This window comes from Stenella coeruleoalba (genome assembly GCF_951394435.1).
Source record: "Stenella coeruleoalba genome assembly, chromosome: 8".
NCBI classification, from domain to species: Eukaryota; Metazoa; Chordata; class Mammalia; order Artiodactyla; family Delphinidae; genus Stenella; species Stenella coeruleoalba.
The window spans coordinates 48,396,376-48,422,756 of record NC_137154.1 but is presented as its reverse complement, the minus strand read 5'-3'; the positions used below and the strand labels follow the sequence as shown (position 1 = coordinate 48,422,756).

The 26,381-nt window shown below is 39.5% G+C and overlaps 1 protein-coding gene across 1 annotated transcript; it reads left to right on the top strand.

Moving 5' to 3' along the window:
- Positions 1 to 21,778: 21,778 nt before the first annotated feature.
- Positions 21,779 to 22,855, top strand: OR52W1 (olfactory receptor family 52 subfamily W member 1; the record flags this gene model as incomplete). Its single annotated transcript, XM_079929359.1, is given in 4 exon segments — positions 21,779 to 21,941; positions 21,943 to 22,533; positions 22,536 to 22,740; positions 22,743 to 22,855. Coding segments are annotated over 4 exon segments (963 nt in total). The 5' UTR covers positions 21,779 to 21,887.
- Positions 22,856 to 26,381: the final 3,526 nt, after the last annotated feature.

The following is a 26,381-nucleotide window of genomic DNA, read 5'->3' as shown; positions in this document are numbered from 1 at the left end:
CCCTCGTTCCTTCCTCCCTCCTTCCCTCCCTCCCTCCCTCCCTCCCTCTCTTCCTTCCTTCCTTCCTTCCTCTCTTTCTTTCTTTCTTTCTTACTTTCTACATTTTCTCCCTTTTATTCTGAGCCGTGTGGATGAAAGTCTCTTGGTGCTGCAGCCAGGAGTCAGTGCTGTGTCTCTGAGGTGGGAGAGCCAACTTCAGGACACTGGTCCACAAGAGACCTCCCAGCTCCACGTAATATCAAACGGCGAAAATCTCCCAGAGATCTCCATCTCAACACCAACACCCAGCTTCACTCAATGACCAGCAAGCTGCAGTGCTGGACACCCTATGCCAAACAACTAGCAAGACAGGAACACAATCCCACCCATTAGCAGAGAGGCTGCCGAAAATCATAATAAGTCCAGAGACACCCCAAAACACGCCACCAGACGTGGACCTGCCCACCAGAAAGACAAGATCCAGCCTCATCCAACAGAACACAGGCACTAGTCCCCTCCAGCAGGAAGCCTACACAACCCACTGAACCAACTTTAGCCACTGGGGACAGACACCAAAAGCAACAGGAACTACGAACCTGCAGACTGCAAAAAGGAGACCCCAAACACAGTAAGATAAGCAAAATGAGAAGACAGAAAAACACACAGCAGATGAAGGAGCAAGATAAAAACCCACCAGACCTAACAAATGAAGAGGAAATAGGCAGTCTACCTGAAAAGGAATTCAGAATAATGATAGTAAAGATGATGCCAAATCTTGGAAATAGAATAGACAAAATGCAAGAAACATTGAACAAGGACCTAGAAGAACTAAAGATGAAACAAGCAACGATGAACAACACAATAAATGAAATTAAAAATACTCTAGATAGGGCTCCCCTGGTGGCGCAGTGGTTGAGAGTCCGCCTGCCGATGCAGGGGACACGGGTTCGTGCCCCGGTCCGGGAAGGTCCCACATGCCGCGGAGCGGCTGGGCCCGTGAGCCATGGCCGCTGAGCCTGCGCGTCCGGAGCCTGTGCTCCACAACGGGAGAGGCCACAACAGTGAGAGGCCCGCGTATTGCAAAAAAAAAAAAAAAAAGCTGAGTCCTTTGGGAACTGTGTTGTATCATGCTCCTGCAGGTAGGAAGTGAGGATATGAAAGATGGAGTGGTTTGAAACTGAGGTAAGAACTTGCCGAGGAGCCAGAAGCCAGGGATCTGGTGCATAAGCCTGACTCACAGACATGGTTGAAGATGTAGGAAAGAGACAATAGAGTCTTTATTACAATAATAACTCCAATGTTCTGAGTGCTTTATGAGCAACCTAAACTGCTTAAGTTCTTTATCTAATTTTTCTCATTGAATCATCTCTCTTAGATATGAAAGAGGAACTCTTTGGAGTAGAAACTATTAACCCTACTGTGTGTCGGGGATAGATAGAGAGATGGAGCCTTGCCCAAAGTCACACAGTTAGCCTCCATTCATAGCCACATCAATCTGACTCCAATGTCTGTGTTCTAAATGACTCATCCCCACTGTCGCCACTATTCTGATAAATGTGACTATAGCTATTGAAATCCTAAACAAAATCCTAGTGCATAGAGTTCAGAAAACTGTTAAGATTTGTTTAATTGATAAATATATTTATCCCCTAAAAAATGCAGAGAGAGTTCAACATAAGGAAATCTGACAATCTAACTTAACACATCAAGGTTGTAGATAAAATATGGGAATAAAATCATACAAATCACAAGCAGATTTGAATCCTAGCTCTGACATTTGCTATTTGTGTGACCATCCATCAAACAAATACTACCTACTATGCTCCACAAACTGTATTAGACACTGTGTACATGGTAAATAAGGCAAACATGATCCCTGTTTTCACCAAGAGTTCATTCCAATTATGTGGTTGTTAAAAGAAAATAGGCATCTCTAAATGTACTTCTTTGAGTAATTTCTGAGATATGTTGTTTAGCAAAGAAGCAAGTGACAAAAGCAGTACATAGAATGCTACACAAAATAATTTTGTAATGCTATACCAAGAATGCAATATAAAAAAGTGTATGTATATATACACTTTCTTATATGTTCTTAGATATAATCAAATTACCTCTGGAAGGATACACAAGAAACCTGTAAGAGTAATTCCTTCTGAGAAAGACAAATGTGTCAAACTTGGCAGACAGGAGTAAAAATGGTATGTTAGAGATTGCTGGTTATTTCCCCAATGCCCCAATTCTTCCTTAGTAACAAAAAAACATTATTTTATTTGGGTACTCATGTATACTGACAAAGTACTATACCTCTCAGATTCCAAATGTTAGTGGATGTCATTTTACAAAGTTTCCAAGAAAACTCTCTAATGTGAACTAACTCAGCTGAGACATGAAGGTCATTTACCCTCCCTGCTTCCACATGGAACAGGCACAGGATTGATGCCTGAATTTCTAGCAGCCACCTTAAACTATTATATGCAGTCAGAAATAATACTGATATAGAGAAAGAATTACTTTTACTGAATACCTTTTTTAATTTTTAAAACTTTGAACTACATGAATATATTTTCTATTTCTTAATTAAATATGTTTTAATTTTATTCTTTTGATCATACAGTTAAAATGCAGAAAGCTTTGGTAATTTTACAAAAGAAAATATATAAAATCCTGTCATATGCCATCATAGAGCATTATTACGGGAGTATTACTTTAGATAAGTGGGATCAAAAAGGCCTTAAGGAATAAAGATATGATGAATGGGAAGAAAAACAAGAGTAGAAGCAGAGAAGCCAATCAGAAGACTATTACTTGGTCCAGGCAAGAGATGGTGGCCTGGACCAGATTGGTGGCAGAGGAAATAAATTTGAGTGGCAAAATTTTGGAAGAATAGTCAAGTAAATATACAGATGAATTAGAAATGAGGTATTCAATGTAGAAATCAAATATAATTCTTAGGATTCTCTGATAACCTGGTGGATATGGACCCATTTACTGTAATGGCATCACATAGTAAGATTTCTGGGTATTGTTGAGTTTACATTTGAAGTTTGTGATGATAAATTTAATGTGAAGTCAACAAGTTTATTTATGGGATATTTTTCTAGAAAGCTTCAACCTTCCACAGAGGAGACATATTTAGATTTAATCATTTTCCATTATTTCAAGCAGCTACAATGGAGGGTGAGAACAAAGGAGGTTAGATTATTTCCAAGAGCGTAATTGAATGACGGGCCATAGAATCTAAGTTTGACAGGAATAAAGTCAAGTAAAGAGAGGGATATATAATAGAATGAAGGAGATTCTTTCAGTGGCTTGGTAATCTTTAGATCCAACAATTGTGACTGTACTAAGGATAGTTAAAAATTTGAGCCTGCAGTTAGAAGGTGACAATCAGATAGTAGGATGTTTTGAATCTAAGTTTTAGAGGTGGGTCAACCATGAACATGAGGTAAGTCAAAAACTGGGAGTTTAAACAAGAAAGGTTAAGTTTTGAGTAAAAGCTGAACTGAGTATTCAAGCATTTCCAGTTTTCCCAGCCATGGGATGCCCACTGCATGCAAATGACATTCTCATGAAAAATAAATGCATAGAAGTGAAGTAATTAATAATTATAGGAGGGATACATATAGTATAATTTCTTAAATTAAGGATAAATCTGAGAAAAGTTTGGGAGAAGTTTAGACTTCAGACAAAGAATATGTTCAACAGAGAAATGATTTGAGATATGAATTTTTAGTCTGTAGGCTCCCACTGACTTTAGACAAATAATTTAATTAGGCAATAAGTAATTCATTTCCTTCTTGTCTCATCTGATGCACCTATAGACACAACTGCCTGGGAGGTACCTTGCATTAGAAAATGGACAGAAACTTATTCTGGTGCCCTTTATAAATCTGTCTGGGACTGGTGTAATTGTAGCCGTCTGGTGCTTGTATGGCACTTCCTGATGGTTTATATTGCACTGGAGGATTGAGTTCATCGGTAATAGATAGAAATGAGGAGAACAAATAGATAACAACTCTGGGCAAGCAGGGCAGGAGCTGTTTCTGCTGGGAACTTAGCACAGCTCTATTGTCTTGTGCTGGGAGATGTGCACCTGGAACACAATAGGGCTGTGCAGAGGTAGCACCAGAACAGACTAATGGCCAAACTAAAATTTCAAAAGGGATGCTACAATCAAGCCCATAAAAAGTGAAATGGCTGCTTTGTAGTTCCCTCTCCTCCCATCTTTATTTTTACTGTTTGCCATGAGTTCCTAACTGATGACCTTTAAATGTGTCCCTGGGTGGGGGGAGGCGGCGGGGGGTGGGGGGGGAGGTGGTGGTGGGATGAATTGGGAGATTGGGATTGACATGTATACACTCATGTGTATAAAATGGATAACTAATAAGAACCTGCTGTATAAAAGATAAATAAATAAAATTCTAAAAAGAAAAAAATATAAGGGAAAATTTTTTTAAGTTTTAAAAATAAACGTAGAATTGCAAACTAACGTAAGTGCAATGAAGGAAAGAAATTCAGTCTTTACAGAATAAAGATAGCTCACTTTGGAACTTATTTATCAGATACATTACCATAAAAAAAATGTGTCCCTGAATTCATTGACTTCTTACATTTGTTTTCTACTTATAAACACTGATGGGTTTTTCTCACCAGTCCAATACTCATCTTTTGAATCTCACTCTGAACAATACAGCCCAATCAACAGTCATTTTAAATTTTTCCTCCAATTACAAAATAATACATTGACATTCTAGCATTCAGATTATAATATTGTACATCATTTAAAGTCCAGCAAGGGACTTACTGGTGGTCCAGCAGTTAAGACTCCACGTTTCCAATGCAGGGGACGCAGGTTCGATCCCTGGTCGGGGAATTAAGATCCCACATGCCCCGCAGTGTGGCCAAAATAAAAAAGTCCAGCAAAATCTCACCCATTTGAAATAACTGGTGTAAACAATCTGTTGTGTGGTTTTCACCTATTTTTATGTCTATGTTAAGATTTTATATATGTATATATATGATATTATTTATATCTGTTTAACTTATATACATGGGTCTGTTATAGACTCTTTATTATATCCTGTGCCTTTTAGGCAAAACCATTTTATAGATCATGAGTTTGTAGTATGTTTTATTATCTAATCTAAGGTGTGACTTGTATCTTTTTAAAAACTCTCTTCCATTTAGTGAAACGTTCACCTTCCATATACATTTTAGAAAAACTGTAACAAACGTTCCTCTGAAAATCTTGCTGGAGTGTTTCTTGAAATTGCATTGAATTTATCGATTAATCTGGGGAGAACTGACATCTTAAAAATGTTCATGTGTCCTCCCCACGTGTATTGTTTTTCTCTACATTTAATCAGATCTTCACTTAAATACATTAACAAATTTTTAAATTATGTCCTTAAAGGTCTTGTGTATTTGTTATGATGCCAATTTCTACCTATTAGTAAGTTTTTCCTACTGTAAATGGTATGTTTATTTCTAATATTTTTAGATAATTTTGCTGGTATAAAAAAAACTATTGACTTTTTCAAGTTTATCTTATATTTGAACATCTTACTGAACATATAACTAGTTCTAAAAATTGCTTATTATTTTAAATTATTGTATCATATAAAACTCATGTTAATTTAACCATTTTTATTCTGATCCTTAAAACTCCTCTTTCTTCCTTGATGTATTGTGCTGGTCAGCACTTCCTCTTTTACACTGAACTGCAGCAATGACAAGGGCATTTGGCTGTGTTCCTCTCAGTGCATTGCCCTTGGCAAAAGGGGGCTGCCTCCTCCAAGGTTATGCTCCCTCCCTGGGGCAACCCCCATCCAGTGGTGACTAGTTGATGAAAGAGGAAGAAGGCCTGGCACACAAGTCTCAATAGAAAACTCTGAAAGTCCGTCCCAAGTTCCCTTTGGGGGTGGTTATGTGAGTTCTTTGTTTTCTCAAATATTTTTGGAGAATTTCCACACATGCATGCACCGATCAGTACTCTGCTGAATACTTAAGGGGGTCCCTCTATTGATTTTTGGAATTTTCTTTCTAGGCAATTCTCTTTTCTCCAGTACTCTACCCTGTGAATTCCAGCTGCACTGGCCTCCCCTGACTCCCATGTCCTCAACACAGGAAGACTGTTAGGCTATGCTGAAGTTCACCCTCCCTTTGACATGGCCTGGAATCCCTCTCCAGAACACTGCAACAATCTTTCTCCAGTAAAATGAACTTACCTCATTTGTTTCCTATCCTCCATTGCCTAATGTCCATTGTCTTCAGAACCATTGTTTCATATATTTTGTCCAGGTTTTGTTATTATTGTTTCAAGTGAGAGGATAAATCTAGACCTTGGCACTCCATATTTAAAAGCTAAAGTCCCTCCTGAATATGTATAATCATGCTGGACAAACAGATGAAAGCACCATCCAACCTCCGACACCTCCCTGGGTTCAGGGTTGGATTTGTGACTGCATAAGCCCTCTACTCTACCCACAGCCAGGAGAGATATGTTTTACATCTGAAGACTTGGTATCTTAGGAGGACTATATACCACAATAAAAGGGAATACACTTCTGGGGGAACCTGAGGTTACAGCAATTTGGAGACTCTAAAATATACCCAAGAAATATATATATGGCTGAGTCACTTTTGCTGTGCACCTGAAAATATCAGAACATTGTTAATTAGCTATACTCCAATATAAAATAAAAAGTTTAAATATGTATGTGTGTGTATATATATATATATATATATATATATCTCCAAGAAATTTTAAGAAAATAGATTTTAGGACTGGAGGAAGGGCAGTGGTGTGTAGAAATGGGAAATCAAATGAGATGTGACTACTTCAGGACCTTCAAGATTAAGAATGGCCCTTAGATTTATTTTTAAGTGGAGAGTCTATCAAAATTTTCTTCCCTGTGTGCAGAGACAGACAATAGGATGTGTACTCAGAATTAATATGAGTGTCTCAGGGAAGAACATGTAACTGTCAATCTTTTATTCACAGAGTTAGAGAGTTAAGCAAGGACAGCTACATGACCAGGCCTCCAGGTTAATTATGTTGGGCTCTGGGGAACCCAATCTCTGTCTTCACTCATAAGAAGAGAACCTTATGCCAATATTCCTCGAAAAACCAAAGACTGGAGATAAAACCCACAGAAGTGTCAGCATGAAAATATAGTCATCTTTCTCTCCCTCTCACATATCCAACTGATAATCAAGTTCTGCTTATTCTTTAAAGAAATTCCTTAAAATATAATTTCTAACCAATTTTTCTTGCCTTTTGCAATTAAAGAAATCAAGAGCCTTCCAGCTCTCACTTTTCACCACGTTTTTTAATACTCTAATGCCATATAATAAATACCTTTTCAAATCCAATATCTTCAATTTACCAGTCAAGAGACATTTCAAAAACAGAGATCATATTTGTTGAAAACAATGGATTAGTACTATCTACATTTCAAAGGCCTTTAAGAATTTTGGAATCTACTCACTGGAACCAGTGTTTAAGGACCTCTTAATAGAGTGGCGCTTGCTTTCAGTCTATGGAATTTTACAAATAAGAATTTTGTCTGACCTTTGGGTACGCCTACTGGATGAGCCCCAAACCTTAAATTTCCTACTACTGATGTAAATAATGACACCACTGCCTACCAACTACAATAATATATTGTTTTCTCACCCATATTCACCAGATTGTGACATCCAGAAATTTAACCATATGCCATACTTATACTCTCTTCATTTGAGGCCCTTGAGTGCAGCTCCAGACTGTATGGTACATAATTTTGAGCAAACAGAATGTCCCCTATACCACCACAATCAGCTTTACCATTTCCCACATTACTGGTCTTCTCATTCCCCACATCTACCTCCACTTGGGTCCTCAGTGCCCTGGCCTTTCCATAAAGAGTGTGAAGGTGTGTGAGGATTCTTCTGGGCATAAGCAGTATCATTATGAATATTATCCTTTTGTAACAGAAGCTGGAACAGTCATGATGAGATAAAGATGGTAACCTCTCTGAGTTCTGTGCCTCTCCTTAGTTCTTCCAGACTCTCAAGGGAGAGAATCTAGAGAGAAGATATCTCTCGGCAGCAGCATATTCACAAAAATGGCCCAGAGATCGTGGCCTGCAGAGCAGAACTAGAGCTTCAATTGTATGCAAGGAAGGAGTGCTGTGTCAGAAAGGCTCTGGAGACAGATAGACTTGCACTTGTATTGATGCTCCACCACTCACCAGATGTGACCTTTGTCAATATTTTTCCATAAATTATTGTTTTCTAATATATAAAGGGGAAGAATAATCCCTGCTCTGCAGTATTGTTATGCAGGTGAAATGATTTAAATATATAAATGTTTAGATACAAAGTTAGGTACCTAAGAATGTTAGCTACCTGTACTAGGTAAATGAATTTTGATACTAGAACAACAGAAACTGGGTAGGAAATGTTCACTATCCAAGTATTATGTGCTTTCTGGAATCACAAATGCTGAAATAGAAACAGAGGAAATAGAAATAGGTGTTTCTATAGAGAGTCTCCCGTGTATTTAAAGCCACCTCTGGGAGGAGCTGGAAGAAGTTGCTGCTGCAGGCGGCGCTGCATTAGGAGGACCAGATATCATCTTGTGCTACTGATCATATTGATATGTTCAGGAGAACCTGAGGCCCAGCAGTTATTATTACATGCCAGGAGAGGAAAGAGAAAGGAGACACTGGAATTCTTGTAACGACTAGGCGTGTGGCTGAGAGGGTCTTGGTGCTCCAGCTGGGTGTCAGGCGTGAGCCTCTGAGATGGGGTAGCTGAGTTCAGGACATTGGACCACCAGAGACCTCCCAGCCCCACATAATATCAATCAGCGAGAACTCCCCCAGAGATCTCCATCTCAATGCTAAGACCCAGCTCCACTCAAACACCAGCAAACTCCAGTGCTGGACACCCAGTGCCAAACAACTAGCAAGACAGGAACACAACCCCGCCCATTAGCAGAGAGGCTGCCTAAAACCATAATGAGTTCACAGACATCCCCAAACACACCACAGGATGTGGTCCTGCCCACCAGAAAGACAAGATCCAGCCTCATCCACCAGAACACAGGCACCAGTTGCCTCCACCAGGAAGTCTACACAACCCACTGAACCAACCTTAACAACTGGGGGCAGACACCGAAAACAACAGGAACTGTAAACCTGCAGCCTGCAAAATGGAGACCACAAACACAATAAGTTAAGCAAAATGAGAAGACAGAGAAACACACAGCAGATGAAGGAGCAAGGTAAAAAGCCATCAGAACAAACAAATAAAGTGGAAATAGGCAGTCTACCTGAAAAAGAATTCAGAGTAATGACAGTAAAGATGATACAAAATCTTAGAAATAGAATGGAGACAATACAAGAAATGTTTAACAAGGACCTAGAAAAACTAAAGAGCAAACAAACAATGATGAACAACAAAATAAATAAAATTAAAAATTCTCTAGAAGGAATCAATAGCAGAAAAACTGAGGCAGAAGAATGGATAAGTGACCTGGAAGATAAAATAGTGGAAATAACTACTGCAGAGCAGAATAAAGAGAAAAGAATGAAAAGAATTGAGGACAGTCTCTGAGACAACATTAAACACACCAACATTCGAATTATAGGGGTCCCAGAAGAGGAGAAAAAGAAAGGGACTGAGAAAATATTTGAAGAGATTATAGTTCAAAACTTCCCAAACATGGGAAAGCAAATAGTCAATCAAGTCCAGGAAACACAGACAGTCCCATACAGGATAAATCCAAGGAGAAACATGCCAAGAAACATATTAATCAAACTATCAAAATTTAATACAAAGAAAAAGTATTAAAAGCAGCAAGGGAAAAGCAACAAATAACATACAAGGTAATACCCATAAGGTTAACAGGTGATCTTTCAGCAGAAACTCTGCAAGTCAGAAGGGAGTGGCATGACATATTTAAAGTGATGAAAGGGAACAACCTACAGCCAAGGTTACTCTACCTGGCAACGATCTCATTCAGATTTGACAGAGAAATTAAAACCTTACAGACAAGCAAAAGCTAAGAGAATTCAGCACCATCAAACCAGCTTTACAACAAATGCTAAAGGAACTTCTCTAGGCAGGAAACACAAGAGAAGGATAAGATCTATAATAACAAACCCAAAACAATTAAGAAAATGGTAATAGGAACATACATATTGATAATTACCTTAAATGTAAATGGATTAAATGCTCCAACCAAAAGACATAGACTGGCTGAATGGATACAAAAACAAGACCCATATATATGCTGTCTACAAGAGACCCACTTCAAACCTAGAGAGGCATACAGACTGAAAGTGAGGGGATGGAAAAAGATATTCCATGCAAATGGAAATCAAAAGAAAGCTGGAGTAGCAATTCTCACATCAGACAAAATAGACTTTAAAATAGAGAGTATTACAAGAGGCATAGAAGGACACTACATAATGATCAAGGGATCAATCCGAGAAGAAGATATAACAATTGTAAATATTTATGCACCCAACATAGAGGCACCTCAAAACATAAGGCAAATGCTAACAGCCAAAATAAGGGAAATCCACAGTAACACAATAATATAGGAGGCTTTAACACCACACTTTCACCAATGGACAGATCATCCAAAATGAAAATAAATAAGGAAACACAAGCTTTAAATGACACATTAAACAAGATTGACTTAATTGATATTTATAGGACATTCCATCCCCAAACAACAGAATACACTTTCTTCTCAAGTGCTCATGGAACATTCACCAGGATAGATCATATCTTGGGTCACAAATCAAGCCTTGGTAAATTTTAGAAAATTGAAATCATATCAAGTATATTTTCTGACCACAACACTATGAGATTAGATATCAATTACAGGAAAAAAACCTGTAAAAAATACAAACACATGGAGGCTAAACAATACGCTCCTATACCAAGAGATCACTGAAGAAATCAAAGAGGAAATCAAAAAATACCTAGAAACAAATGACAATGGAGACACGACGACCCAAAAGCTATGGGATGCAGCAAAAGTAGTTCTAAGAGGGAAGTTTATAGCAATACAATCCTACCTCAAGAAACAAGAAAAATCTCTAATAAACAACCTAACCTTACACCTAAAGCAATTAGAGAAAGAATAAAAAAAAGACCCCAAAGTTAGCAGAAGGAAAGAAATCATAAAGATCAGATCAGAAATAAATGAAAAAGAAATGAAAGAAACAATAGCACAGATCAATAAACTAAAAGCTGGTTCTTTCAGAAGATAAACAAAATTGAAAAACCACTAGCAAGATTCATCAAGAAAAAAAGGAAGAAGACTCAAATCAACAGGATTAGAAATGAAAAAGGAGAAGTAACAACTGACACTGCAGAAAAACAAAGGATCATGAGAGATTACTACAAGCAACTATATGCCAATAAAATCGACAACCTAGAAGAACTGGACAAATTCTGAGATAAGCACAACCTTCCGAGACTATACAAAGAAGAAAGAGAAAATTTAAACAGACCAATCACAAGCACTGAAATGGAAACTGTGATTAAATATCCTCCAACAAACAAAAGCTCAGGACCAGATGGCTTCACAGGAGAATTCTATCAAACATTTACAGAACAGCTAGCACCTACCCTTCTCAAAGTCTTCCAATATATAGCAGAGAGAGAAACACTCCAAAACTCATTCCATGAGGCCACCATCACCCTGATACTAAAACCAGACAAAGGTGTCACACAAAAAAAGAAAACTACAGGCCAGTATCACTGATGAACATAGATGCAAAAATCCTCAACAAAATACTAGCAAACAGAATCCAACAGCACACTAAATGGATCATACACCATTATCAAGTGGGGTTTATTCCAGGAATGCAAGGATTCTTCAATATACGCAAATCAATCAATGTGATACACCATATTAACAAACTGAAGGATAAAAACCATATGATCATATCAATTGATGCAGAAAAAGCTTTTGACAAAATTCACCACCCTTTATGATAAAAACCCTCCAGAAAGTAGGCATAGAGGGAACTTACCTCAACATAATAAAGGCCATATATGACAAACCCACAACCAACATCATTCTCAATGCTGAAAAACTTAAATCATTTCCACTAAGATCAGAAACAAGAGAAGGTTGCCCACTCTCACCACTATTATTCAACATACTTTTGGCCACAGCAATCAGAGAAGAAAAAGAAATAAAAGGAATCTAAATCAGAAAAGAAGAAGTAAAGCTGTCACTGTTTGCAGATGACACAATACTATACATAGAGAATCCTAAAGATGCTACCAGAAAACTACAAGAGCTAATCAATGAATTTGGTAAAGTAGCAGGATACAAAATTAGTGCACAGAAATCTCTTGCATTCCTATACACCAATGATGAAAAATCTGAAAGAGAAATTAAGGAAACACTCCCATTTACCACTGTAACAAAAATAATAAAATACCTAGGAATAAACCTCCCTAAAGAGACAAAAGACCTGTATGCAGAAAACTATAAGACAAAGATGAAAGAAATTAAAAATGATACAAACAGATGGAGAGGTATACCATGAAATTGGATAGGAAGCATCAACATTGTGAAAATGAATATACTACACAAAGTAATCTACAGATTCAATGCAATCCCTATCAAACTACCAATGGCACTTTTCACAGAACTAGAACAAAACATTTCACAATGGGTATGGAAACACAAAAGACCCTGAATAGCCAAACCAATCTTGAGAAAGAAAAACGGAGCTGGAGGAATCAGGCTCCTGGTCTTCAGACTATACTACAAAGCTACAGCAATCAAGAGAGTATGGTACTGGCACAAAAACAGAAATATAGATCAATGGAACAGGATAGAAAGCCCAGAGATAAACCCACTCACATATGGTCACCTTACTTTTGATAAAGGAGGCAAGAATATACAATGGAGAAAAGACAGCCTCTTCAATAAGTGGTGCTGAGAAAACTGGACAGCTACATGTAAAAGAATGAAATTAGAACACTCCCTAACACCATACACAAAAATAAACTCAAAATGGATTAAAGATCTAAATGTATGGCCAGACACTATAAAACTCTTAGAGGAAAACATAGGCAGAACACCCTATGACATAAATCACAGCAATATCCTTATTGACCCACCTCCTAGAGAAATGGAAATAAAAACAAAAGTAAACAAATGGGACCTAATAAAACTTAAAAGCTTTTGCACAGCAAAGGAAACCATAAACAAGACGAAAAGACAACTCTCAGAATGGGCGAAAATATTTGCAAATGAAGCAACTGACAAAGGACTAATCTCCAAAATTTACAAGCAGCTCATGCAGCTCAATATCAAAAAAACAAACAATCCAATCCAAAAATGGGCAGAAGACCTTAATAGACATTTCTCCAAAGAAGATATACAGATTGCCAACAAACACATGAAAGGATGCTCAACATCACTAATCATCAGAGAAGTGCAAATCAAAACTACAATGAGGTATCACCTCACACCAGTCAGAGTGGCCATCATCAAAAAATCTACAAACAATAAATGCTGGAGAGGGTGTGGAGAAAAGGGAACCTTCCTGCACTGTTGTTGGGAATGTAAATTGATATAGCCACTATGGAGAACAGTATGGAGGTTCCTAAAAAAACTAAAAATAGAGTTACCATACAACCCAGCAATCCCACTTCTGGACATATACCCTGAGAAAACCATAATTCAAAAAAGTCATGTACCACAATGTTCATTTCAACTCTATTTACAATAGTCAGCACATGGATGCAACCTAAGTGTCCATCGACAGATGAATGGATAAAGAAGATGTGGCACATATATACAATGGAATATTACTCAGCCATAAAAAGAAACGAAATTGAGTTATTTGTAGTGAGGTGGATGAGTGAGGTGGATGGACCTCGAGACTGTCATACAGAGTGAAGTAAGTCAGTAAGAGAAAAACAAATACCATATGCTAACAAACATATATGGAATCTAAAGAAAAAATGGTTCTGAAGAACCTAGGGGCAGGACAGGAATAAAGATACAGATGTAGAGAATGTACTTGAGGACACGGGGAAGGGGATGGGTAAGCTGAGACAAAGTGAGAGAGCGGCATTGACATATATACACTACCAAATGTAAAATAGATAGCTAGTGGGAAGCAGCTGTATAGCACAGGGAGATCAGCTCAATGCTTTGTGACCACCTAGAGGGATAGGAAAGGCAGGGTGCGAGGGAGACACAAGAGGGAGGGGATATGGGGATATATGTATACGTATAGCTGATTCACTTTGTTATACAGCAGAAACTAACACAACATTGTAAAGCAATTATACTCCAAGATGTTAAAAAGAAAAATTAGATAACCAACCAGGACCTACTGTTTAGCACAGGGAACACTGCTCTATATTCAGTAATAACCTGAACGGGAAAAGAGTTTGAAAAAGAATAGATACATGTATGTGTATAACTGAATCACTTTGCTGTACACCTGAAACTAGCACAACATTGTTAATCAACTATGCTCCAATATAAAATAAATTTTTTGTACTACTAAAACATACAACAACACAGGTTAAACTCAAGACCATTATGTTGCATGAAATAGACCAGTCACAAAAGGCTATATACAGCATGATTCCATTTATATGAGGTTCCACACAGATAAAAACCTGTCTATGGTGATAAAAATCATAACAGTGATTGCCTCTGGGGTAGGAGGAAGCAGAAGGCACTTTATCTGATGAAAACATTCTATATATTGAGAGGAGTGTGGGTTACATGGGTGTCTACAAACGTCAGAGGAAGGATTATTTGGAGCATCAAGAAAGAATAAAGAGTAATGAAAAGAGTAGGAATATGGGTAAATGCTTCTTCCCATGAATTTTTTATATCACATGCAATGATTAAAATGAAAGTTCTTACACCATCTGACATTCAAGAAATAATATTTTAAAATGGGAAGAGTAAAGGTGCTAAATGGAACTAAGGTTTTACCATTAAAAGTGGTAAAATATTGTTGTCAGTGGACTGTGTATCATACATGCATATTTTAATAGAGCAACCACAAAGAAAACTATACAAAGCCATACACTCAAAAACTCTACAAATAAATCAAGAAGGAATGCTAAAAATCTTCAAGTAACCCACAGAAAGGCAAGAAAACAGAAACAGAGGGACTTCCCTGGCGGTCCAATGGTTAAGACTTCACCTTCCAATGCAGGGGGTATGGGTTCCATCCTTGGTGGCGGAGCGAAGCTCCCACACGCCTTGAGGCTAAAAAACCAAAACATAAAACGGAAGCAATATTGTAACAAATTCAATAAAGACTTTAAAAATGGTCCACATAAAAAAATACCTTAAATAACAGAAACAGAGGACTGAGACAAAGAAACAAATAATAAAATGTCAGACTTAAGCCCTAATATATTAAAAATTACCTGAACCATGAATGGTCTAAACACACAAGTTAAAAAAACAGGGACTGGCAAAGTAGATGGAAAAAAAAAAAGAAAACACACCCCAATCGTATGCTGTTAAGAAATTCACTTCATATCCAATGACATAGATAGGTTGAAAATAAAAGGAATATATATATATATATATATATATATATATATATAATTATACAAACATTCATCAAAACAGCAGGAGTGGCTATATCAATAGCAGATGAAGTAGACTACAAAGCAAAAAAAATTGCTAGTGACAAAGAGACACATTACATAATAATAAAAGCATCAATTCACCAGGAAGATATATCCTAAGCATGTATACACCAAACAACAAAGCCTCAAAACACATTAAGCATAAACTGAAATAACTGAAAAGAAAAACAGACAAATCACAATTATAATTCAGTACTTCAAAACCCCCTCGGTGTTAAAGTTCTTCTATCTCTGCAACTGATAGAACTACTAGACAGAAAACGAACAAGGATATAGGATAACTGACCAACATAACCAACCAACAGGATCTGGTTGACATACATAGAAGACCACCTAACAAGTGACCATACATCTTTTTAAATCAAGCACCCATGGACAATTACCAAGATAGACCTTATTAGGAACCATAAAACAAACCTAAGCAAATTTTTTCCAGTTTTATTGAGAAATAACTGATATACATGACTGTATAAGTTTAAGGCACACAGCATGATGATTTGATTTACATATATTGTGAAATGAGTACCAACTCGGCTTGGCTAATATCCATCTTCTCATACAGATAAAATAAAAAGAAAAGAAAGGAAAAAGGTTTTCTCCTTGTGATAAGAACTCATAGGATTTTCTCTCTTAACAACTTTCCTACATCATACGGCAACATTAGCTATAGTCATCATGTTTTACATTACATCCCCAGTAATAATTTATCTTATAACTGAAAGTTTGTACCTTTTGACCACCTTTCTCCAATTTCTCCTCCCTCCACCCTCTTCCTCAGGTAACCAAAAGTCTAATCTCTTTTCCTATGAGTTTAGGGTTTTTTCCTTTCTTCATCTTTTTTTTTTTTCTTAGATTCCACATATTAGTGAGATAATACAGTCTTTGCCTTTCTCTCTCTGAGTTATTTTACTTAGCATAATGCCGTCAAAGTCCATCCGTGTTGTCACAAACGGTAGGATTTCCTCATATATATACCACAACTTCTTTATCCATCAACAGACACTTAGGTTATTTCCCTGTGTTGGCTATTGTAAATAATGCTGCTATGAACATGGGGTTGCAGATATCTTTTGGAGTTAGTGTTCTCATTTCCTTTGGATAAACACTTGACCCATGAACAATGCAGGTATTAGGGCCACAGACCCCCCAAACCCCAAACAGTCGAAAATCCACATAAACTTTACATTTGGCCCTCCATATCCATGGATTCAGCCAACTGTGGATTATGTAGTACTGTAGCATGTATTTATTGAAAAAAAAAATTCACATATAAGTGGACCCATGCAGTTCAAATCCATGTTGCTCAAGGGTCAACTGTTTCCCAGAAGTGGAATTGCTAGATCATATGGTAGTTCTATTTTTAATCTTTTGTGGATCCTTCATACTACTTCCCATAGTAGCTGTATCAATTTATAGTCCCACCAGTGGTGCATACATGTTCTTCTTTTCTCCACATCCATGCTGGCATTTGTATTCTCTTGTCTTTTAATGATGGCCATTCTAGCATGCATGAAGTGATAGCTCATTGTGGTTTTAATTTGCATTTCCCTAATTACTAGTGATGTTGAACATCTTTTCATGTACTTATTGGTCTTTCACACATATTCTTTGAAGAAATGTCTATTCAGGTCCTTTGCCCATTTTTTATATTGGGTTATTTGGTTTTATGCTATTGAGTTGTATGAGTTCTTTATGTATCTTGGATATTAACCCCTTATCAGATACATGGCTTGCAAAGATTTTTTTCCCATTCCATAGATTGTCTTTTCATTTTGTTGATGGTTTCTTTTGCTGTGCAGAACTTTTTAGTTTGATGTAGTCCTGTTTATTTTTTATTTTGTTGCCTGTGCTTTAGGTGTCATATCCAAAGAAAAATATTACCAAGATCTATGCCAAGAAACTTTATTTCTATGTTTTCTTCTAGGAGTTCCATAATTTCGGGTTCATTCACTAATGTCTTTAATCTATTTTGAGTTAATTTTTGTGAGTGGTGTAAGATATGGATCCAGTTTCATTCTTTTACATGTGAATATCCAATTATCCCAGCACTATTTATTGAAAAGACTCTCTTTTCTCCATCAAGTATTCTTGGCTCCCTTGTCAAATATTAGTTGACTGTGTATGCTTGTGTTTATTCCTGGGCTCTCAGTTCTGTTCCATTGGTCTATTTGTCTGTTTTTCTTCCAGTACCATACTGTTTTGATAACTATAGCTTTAGAGTATAGCTTATGTTCTTCTTTCTCATGATTTCTTTGGCTATTCATGGTCTTTTGTGGTTCCGTATAAATTTTAGGAGTATTTTTTTCTACTTCAGTGAAAAAAAAATGCTATTGGAATCTTGATAGGGATTGCATTTGAATCTATAGGTGGCTTTTGGTAGTAGTGACATTTTAACAAAATTAATTCTTCCCGTCCATTAACACAAGATACCCTTCCCACTTATCTGTGTCTTGTTCAATTTCTTTCATCAATGTATTATAGCTTTCAGAATAGAGATCTTTCATCTCCTTAGTTACATTTATTCCTAATTATTTTATTGTTTTTGATTCTATTGTAAATGATTTGGAATCATTTCTTTTATTTTTCAGAAAATTTGTCATTAGCGTATAAAAATGCTACTGAATTTTGCATGTTAATTTTGTATCCTATAACCTTATTGAATTCATTGATTAGATCTAATAGTCTTTTGATTGACTCTTCAGGATTTTCTATATATAAAATCATGTCACCTAAAAATAGAGGCCATTTTACTTCTTCCTTTCCAATTCAGATACTTATTTATTTCTTTTTCTTGCCTGATTGCTCTAGTTAGGACTTCTAGTGATATGTGGGGGTGTTTTTTCTGTTGTTTGTTTTGTTTTGTTTTTTAGCCACACCACTCGGCATGTGGGATCTTAGTTCCCTGACCAGGGATTGAACCCGCGCCGCCTGCCTTGGGAGTGTGGAGTCTTAACCACTGGACCACCAGGGAAGTCCTCTAGTGCTATGTTAAATAGGAGTGCTGAGAGTGGGCACCACTGTCTTGTTCCTGATCTTAGAGGAAAAGCTTTCAACCTTTCCCCACTGAGTATGAAGTTAGATGTGGGCTTGTCGTATATGGCCTTTTTTATGTTGAGATATGTTCCTTCTATGCCTAATCTGTTGAGTTTTTATCATGAATAGATGTTGAGTTTTGTCATATGCTTTGTTTGCATCTATTGAGATGATCATGTGATTCTATTTTTCATTCTATTAACATGATGTATCACATTGATTGATTTGTGTATGTTAAATCATCCTTGCATCCCAGGGATAAATCCCACTTGATCATGGTTTATGATACTTTTAATGTATTGCTAAATTTGTTGCTAATATTTTGCTGAGGATTTTTGCACTTATGTTCATCAGTGATATTGACTTGTAATTCTTTTTTTTTAAAATTTCTTTGTCTGGTTTTGATATCAGGGTGATGCTGGCCTCATAGAATGAGCTCAGAAGCATTCCTTACCTTGCAGTATTTTGGAATAGTTTGAGAATAGTTTGAATTTGGTTTGCCGTATTTCATTGAGAATTTTTGCGTCTATATTTATCAGGGATATTGGCCTGTAGTTTTCTTTTCTAGCAGTGTCCTTTTCTGGTTTTGTTATCAGGAGAATACTGGGCTTGTAAAATGAGTTTGGGAGTGTTCCCTCCTCTTGAATTTTTTTTCAAAGAAACTCAAACTCTTTGAGTTTCAAAGAAACTCAAATTCAAGCTCTTTTTTCAAAGAGCTTGAGAAGGCTGGGGGTTAATTCTTTAAATATTTGGTAAAATTTTACCAGTGAAGCCATCCGGTCCTGGACTTTTCTTCACCAGGAGAATGTGATTACTGATTCAATCTCCTTACTAGTCATTGGTCTATTCAGATTTTCTACTTTTTTCTGATTCAGTCTTGAACTGTAAATTGTATGTTTCTAAGAATTTTTCCATTTCTTCTAGGTTGTACAGTTAGTTGGTGTACAGTTATTCACGGTAGCATCTTATGACCCTTCGAATTTCTGTGATATCCATTCTAATGTCTCCTTTTTATTTATAATTTTGTTGATTTGGTCTCTTTCTCTTTTTTCCTTGGTTAGTCTAGCTAAGGATTTATTAATTTTATCGTTTTAAAGAATCAACTCTTAGTTTGGTTAATATTTTCTATCATTTTCCTGTTCTCTACTTCATTTATTTCTGATCTAATCTTTATTATTTCCTTTCTTCTGCTAACTTTGGGCTCAGTTTCTTCTTCTTTTTCTACATCCCTTAAGGTATAGAGTGAGGTTGTTTATTTGGGAATCTTTCTTGCTTCTTAATGCAGGCATTTATTGCTATAACATTCCCCCTTAGAACTGCTTTTACTCATCCCACAGGTTACATTCTAACCTCTTAACGTGTGTAAAATGGTACTACCACTTTTATTAGCTTCCCATCCTTTTTTAAATGTGTCATTGATTAAGTTGTTAATGTTGTGCCCCTACTCCCATTTTTCCCATAGGCCCTGTGGTTTTGTTATATTATCTTACATAGTGTGGTGATTTTTAGAATATGTCTCATTATAGCAGAAAGAATTTTACTCAGTGGACGTGTGGATGATGGTGAATAACTCTTTTTCATTTCCATGGATACCAAAGGCTTCTGAAACTGTAGGAGCCCCTGTTAGCAAATGCTGTTTGCGTGGCTGTTTGGGCCAGCAATTTTGTCCCACAATTAAGAGCAATAAATATTTATTTATAGACAACTAACTACCAGGCATTGTGATAAGCAGTGGTAATACTGAGGCTAATAAGCACTGCCTGTAACTCTTTCAGTCTAGTGGGGGAGAGAGAGACAAGTAATTACAACAGAGGGGAACTGATACTATTAAAGAATAAAGAAAACAAGGTCTTCTCTCCAGACTTCAGGAAGTCAGCAAAGACCTCCCAGAGGAAGTGTTCCTCGAACCCAGATCTTTCCACTGCCAAAAGTCAGTCTCTTTCCTTGTTGCCCCCATCCCTGCCTCCTTACTCTACTTCCTGAGTTACCCAGGCTAGCAGAGGCAGAACAGGGAAGAGTTAATGTGGCCCAGGTGGGAGGGGTAAGGGTCCTGAGGGAAGTGGGTAGAAAGGGCCCCACAGGCATTGGTCAAGGTGAAGAGAAGCTGCAAACACACGGTGCTTAGGCTCTTTCCCCAGTCAAGTTTTCTGCTGGTGCTTTCTTCATCCTTCATTTATCCATCCAACCTTTATTAAGTTTCTACCATTGGCTAGATTCTGGGAGGAATCGGTTCTACTCATCCTGCCTCCTCCAACACCAGAGATGCTTCTTCCTCTTCTGGCTGCCACTCTGGGTTGAGTGCCATCTCCTCCCCTTCTGTCACCTGTTCTGCCTCTGGCACCCCAGCAATGAAACTCGAGGGTAATCCCCTTCTGGTTCGTGAAGAAGGAAAGAAGACAGAGAAGTTCCTTTTTTTTGCTGCCATCTCTTTCTCCATTGCTTCCCAGGCCCAGCATCAATTCTCCAGCCCACGTTCAAGTTCACTACTTCAGCATCAAGTTAAGAATAAAATACACATCCCACACCCCAAAAACCCACGAGGTTTTCTCCTGTCACATCAGCCTTCACTCCAGGTCCCATCTGCCTCCTCCTCCTGTTTCTCCCTTTCTCTCTACTCTCCTTCTTTCTTCTTGTGAGTTGGTGCCCAGAATGTTAAAGCTGGGCAACACTTAAGATCACTGCGCTCACCCGCACTGCAGAGCTGAGGAAGCTGAGGCCCAGGAGTTCTGCTTAAGGATACACAGTCAGGGACAAAACCAGCCTGAGGCCTGATCCCCACCCAGCACTGGCCTTCTCCCCATCTACAAGACCGAAATTGACTCTACTTGGACCCTTAGGAAGAAAAACATTCATCTCCGCTCCACTCTCAGCTGAGCTCCAAATGGAGGGCTCCAGCTATACTAGCCACTGCAGCAGTGACACCACACTTCACTACCACTGTCTCCCATTACTCCCCCTGCAATACTCATGGACTTTCAGGCACAAGGATTCTCCCATCCCAGCTAGGGTTGTGACCTGGATTATCCATCCAAAACAGTCAAAGGTTATAACACTGCAAGTCAAAGGTTATAACACTGCAATCCTCCCAGCCCTGCACCACTCCTACACATACCTGGATGGATCTATGCCACTGAGACACCCCCCATATCTCTCCCTTTGTCCTTCTCCTATCAGGACTGATGCCCCCATGAGCCCTAAAGCTTTGACCCCACAGGATGGCAGAAGCTCCACAGTCCAACTCCCCCTTCTCACGCCCAACCTTCTTCATTCCTTCATTCTTCTGGCATTCCAGAGTTCGGGGTTGCCCAGGCCTGTTTGACACTGGTCTTTGGGCCCATGTATCTGCTTTCCCTGCTGGGCAATGGAGCACTGCTGGCAGTGGTGGAGATAGACTCTACACTGCACAAGCCCATGTTTCTGCTCCTGGCCACCCTGGCAGCCACAGACCTGGGTTTAGCCACATCTATAGCTCCAGGGCTGTTGGCTGTGCTGTGGCTTGGGCCCCAGCCTGTGCCATACGTTGCCTGTCTGGTCCAGATGTTGTTTGTTCATGCACCAATGGCCATGGAATCTTGTGTACTGTTGGCCATGGCCTGTGATCGTGCTGTGGCAGTAGGGCGTCCACTGCACTACCCCGTCCTAGTCACCAAAGCCCGCGTGGGCTATGCAGCCCTGGCACTGGCACTGAAAGCTGTGGCAGTTGTTGTGCCTTTCCCTCTGCTGGTTGCACAATTTGGGCACTTCCGAGCCAAGACCACAGACCACGCCTACTGTGCACACATGGCGGTGGTGGAGCTGGTCGGGGGTAACACTCTGGCCAGCAACTTGTATGGGCTGGCGCTTCCATCGGCCGTGTCAGCTGTATAGATATTCTAGGCATCACAGGCTCTTATGGGCTCATTGCCCACGCTGCGCTGCGGCTGCCTACCTGGGAAGCCCGTGCCAAGGCCTTTGGTACATGGAGTTCCCACATCTGTGTCATTCTAGCCTTCTACGTGCCTGGTCTTTTCTCATATCTCACACGCCTCTTTGGTCATCACACCATCCCAAAGCCCATGCACATCCTTCTAACAACTATTTGCTGCTACCATCTGCCCTCAACCCGCTCATCTACGGGACCCGCACCAAGCAGATCAGCGACCAGCTCCTAGAAACCTTTGCATTCAGAAAAAGCCAGTTCTAATAGGCAGTGAAAACAACGGAGGCTGGGGGTGGAAGTTGGGGACATTCAGAGGAGTCTGGGGTCTGGAGGTATGGATTATGTCATCTTCGTCCCATGGTCTGCCTGTGACTGTGATAATCACTCAACAGGTACTTGCTGTGAAGGCTCTACTGTGTGTACCACTGGCATATGTAGACTGGCCTAGCCATGCATTCTGCCTGGGAGGAGGCAGGAGACAGGCTACCACATGTTACCATGCAGAGAAAATAAGAAAAGGGACCAGGGAATTATCATGGGATCACAGTACACACAATTTAACTTAAAGAAGACTACCCTCCTCCTCCTCCCCCTACTCTGCCCCATCATTTTAACCTAAGTCTGCCCCTGTTCCCACACAAAAGCTCCTCTACAGATCCTGGACCCGGGAGCCTGGGAAGACTGACACTGCCTCTGGAGGCAAGTGCTTGGGTACCTGTCTGGGATCACAGCCCTCTATGCCTGGAGCCAGATGCTGTTTTCAGTCTGTCCTTAGGCAAGGAGCTAAACAGGCTTATTCCCCACCTTCTGAGAATCTGGATAATGTGCCCTGGAGTCCCAAATTTGTCTAAAGACCCTGATCCTTAAGACATATTCAGTTCAGAGAACCTTCTTGGTCTCATGTGTAATCACTATTCCTGCTACCCTCACTGCGCTGCCCAAGTCTCGGGAGTTAGTGGCTACAATGTCTCTCCCTGGGCCTGCAGCTTCAGGGGCCAGGGGTCCAACTGAAAGAAATTTTGATATCCCAGAAAATCGCTGTATTTAATATTTCACCTGTTTGCCTGAGGTCGAGGCATTATGGTCTCTTACCAGTCTGCCCTTTTGTGCATCCTGAGCCAGAATGTAGAATTCTCAAAAAATATCCTCATCAAATAGAACCCCCATTTGTTCTGGCCAATATCATGAGTAGCACACGACGCTGGTGCAATATGATGAAATAGGAATATTTCACACTGTTGTGGCTTCCAGAGAACAGAGATATTAAACAGGAAGCATCGTGGTATTGCCCAACATGGGATTCACTTTCTGCTAAAAGACTCCACACTGCAAGGACATTGCACAAAAAAATCTTTCATGCCAGCATAAAATCCAGAATGAGAATATTCTCAGACAAAAGGCAGGGAGTCACTGTTATGAGGTCAGAGAAAGCTATGGGCTGCACAGGCAGACCCAAGCTCTCTGGGAAAACTATCATAACCGTGGATATTAGGGCTAGCCATTAAGACCTGAAGACCATTAAGACCTGAAGCCCAGTACAATCTGGACCACTCAGACGGCTGGACCAAGCACCATGGGATATCACACAGGAGGGCTGCAGATCCGAAAAAGCAAGTGATGCCATCTCCACAGCCACATGGGGTCTCACCAGGTCCTCATTAACAAGGAACTAAAGAGACAGCCCAGGAGCTCAGTGTGATTTTCAGAGGTGGTAATGCTGAAGCCAAGTGGATGAGGAGGAAATCTACGGTTCTCCTCAACCCAAGTGTGGGCTCAGTCATTCTCAAGGCTAATCTTTTTTCACAAAGTTCTAAGTTAAAAAGCCCTCCAGGCAATGATTTTACAGATAATTGTGACAAAATTCTAATCCTAATGGGTCATGAGTCTTTAAGATGTACACATCCTTCTCTTAGTGATTCCTCCTCAATAAATCTATCCTGACAAAATAGAGATGTGAACAAAGATGTATGCAGTAAGATACTTATTACAACATTATTATAAAGAAATATAAAGAAATGCGTGACAGTCATGTGTCACACACACCATTTTTTGTCTTCCACCTCTGGTACGTGAAAAGGGAAATCATGTGCAGCCGATGTTCAAAAGCAGTGAGTTGTCTCCCTCCCACCACAGGAAGCCTCTCTGCTAAGGCACCTTCACTCCATGGTTGTGCACAACTCCCAAGGCAGCTGAGTCCAAAGCTGTACCTTGTTCACTGCTAAGCCAAAAGTCCACCCACGCAGACATTTACCTTTTGTTTTGGATTGAGATCACATACATACCTTAGCATGCAGTGTGTTCAGAAGGCTTTTCCGGCACGCTTACTCCTCACTACCACCTGAGAACAATTATAAGCCCATAATCCCTTACCTATAATTACAAAATAAAACATCTCTGAAGAAACAATAGTTTTTTCATAACTTTAACCCAAAATCTGGCCTGACCCGTCATGATCATATTTATACTATTTAACTCACTTAGTATGAATATTCATACATTTAGCTACAGAAATATTGATGGGTTTGATGACAGGGCACCGCCCTCAATCTCACTGGGGTATTGCTTTATATATCATAAGGGCACAATATTCCCTTTCTAAAATCTGAAAAATTCTGAATTCCAAAACACATCCATCCCAAAAGGTTTCAAATAAGCGATTAGGGACCTATAGGATTATCCCTGTAGCCTGAGAGAAGTGAAGAGACTTGTTAGGGCTCTTGATCACTCTGAGGTCTTTGCTATCCAAACTATTCTGTACTGCCCTGGAGGCTCTTGCAGAGAGCAGCATGTTCTCCGGATAACAGCCCCTACCTGTTTGTTTCCCTGTGCTCTCCACTCTGGTCACTCCTCAGATATGCTGATAAGCTGTGCCTTTTTTCCCAGGGAGACGCCAGAACGTGCTACCATGGTGGCAAAACCCATGAACAGGATATGGCCCAAAGAGCCCAGGCCTTGGGCTCATCAGCTCCACCTAGAACTCAGCTGTCATGTGCTTTCCTTCATCAAATTTCAGTCTCAGACTCTGTGAGCTGAAAGGAAAGACGGACTTACTTAGAGAAGGGCAGGGTGGAATTTAGGGATCCTAGAGAATCATGGTATTCAGACCACAAAAGACAGAAGACAGAGGTATGGGCTTCTGGTCGAGGAGTTCAACAGTACCCAATTTCCCCTCCAAGCTCCCTCTATGAACAAAAATCTGAAAGAGAGCCTCATCTGATTTCACCAACAGCTCATCATCCTTGCACCCCTATTTCAACCACCCCCTTCTCATTCTGGACCCCCTTCAGGATACAGATGTGCATCACTCTCTGCCTCTGTCTCTCAACAGCTCTCAACGTCTCTGTCCCTCTGCATCTGTCTCCTTGCACTGTTGGTCAGTTTTGCCCCACGTCTGTGTCTCTTGTCCTTGTCTCTGTCTACCTCACTCAGAATTCCTTTCTGAGGGAACAGAGGTGCCAGTTGTACTTTACCAGGTGACCTCTCCTTGTCAACAATAACAAAAAATGTGCTAAAGGGGCAGTAGGAGGAAGAGACTTGGTTTCACGTAACAGGAAGCTTGGGGTTTCCGGTTTGGTCTGTTGCAGCTCTTCTCTCATCCTGCCCATTTCCTTGTCACCACATCACGTTGTACTTCCACCTGGCACACACCCCTCCCACCACACTCAGGAGAGCAGAAGGAACGTGTTGATCTCTCCCTTCACCAAAAGGAACTACTAGTTAATGGTTAAAGCTGGAATCAGGCAGACGCAGATTTGAATCCCAGATCCTCCATTAACTCACTGTATGCCTT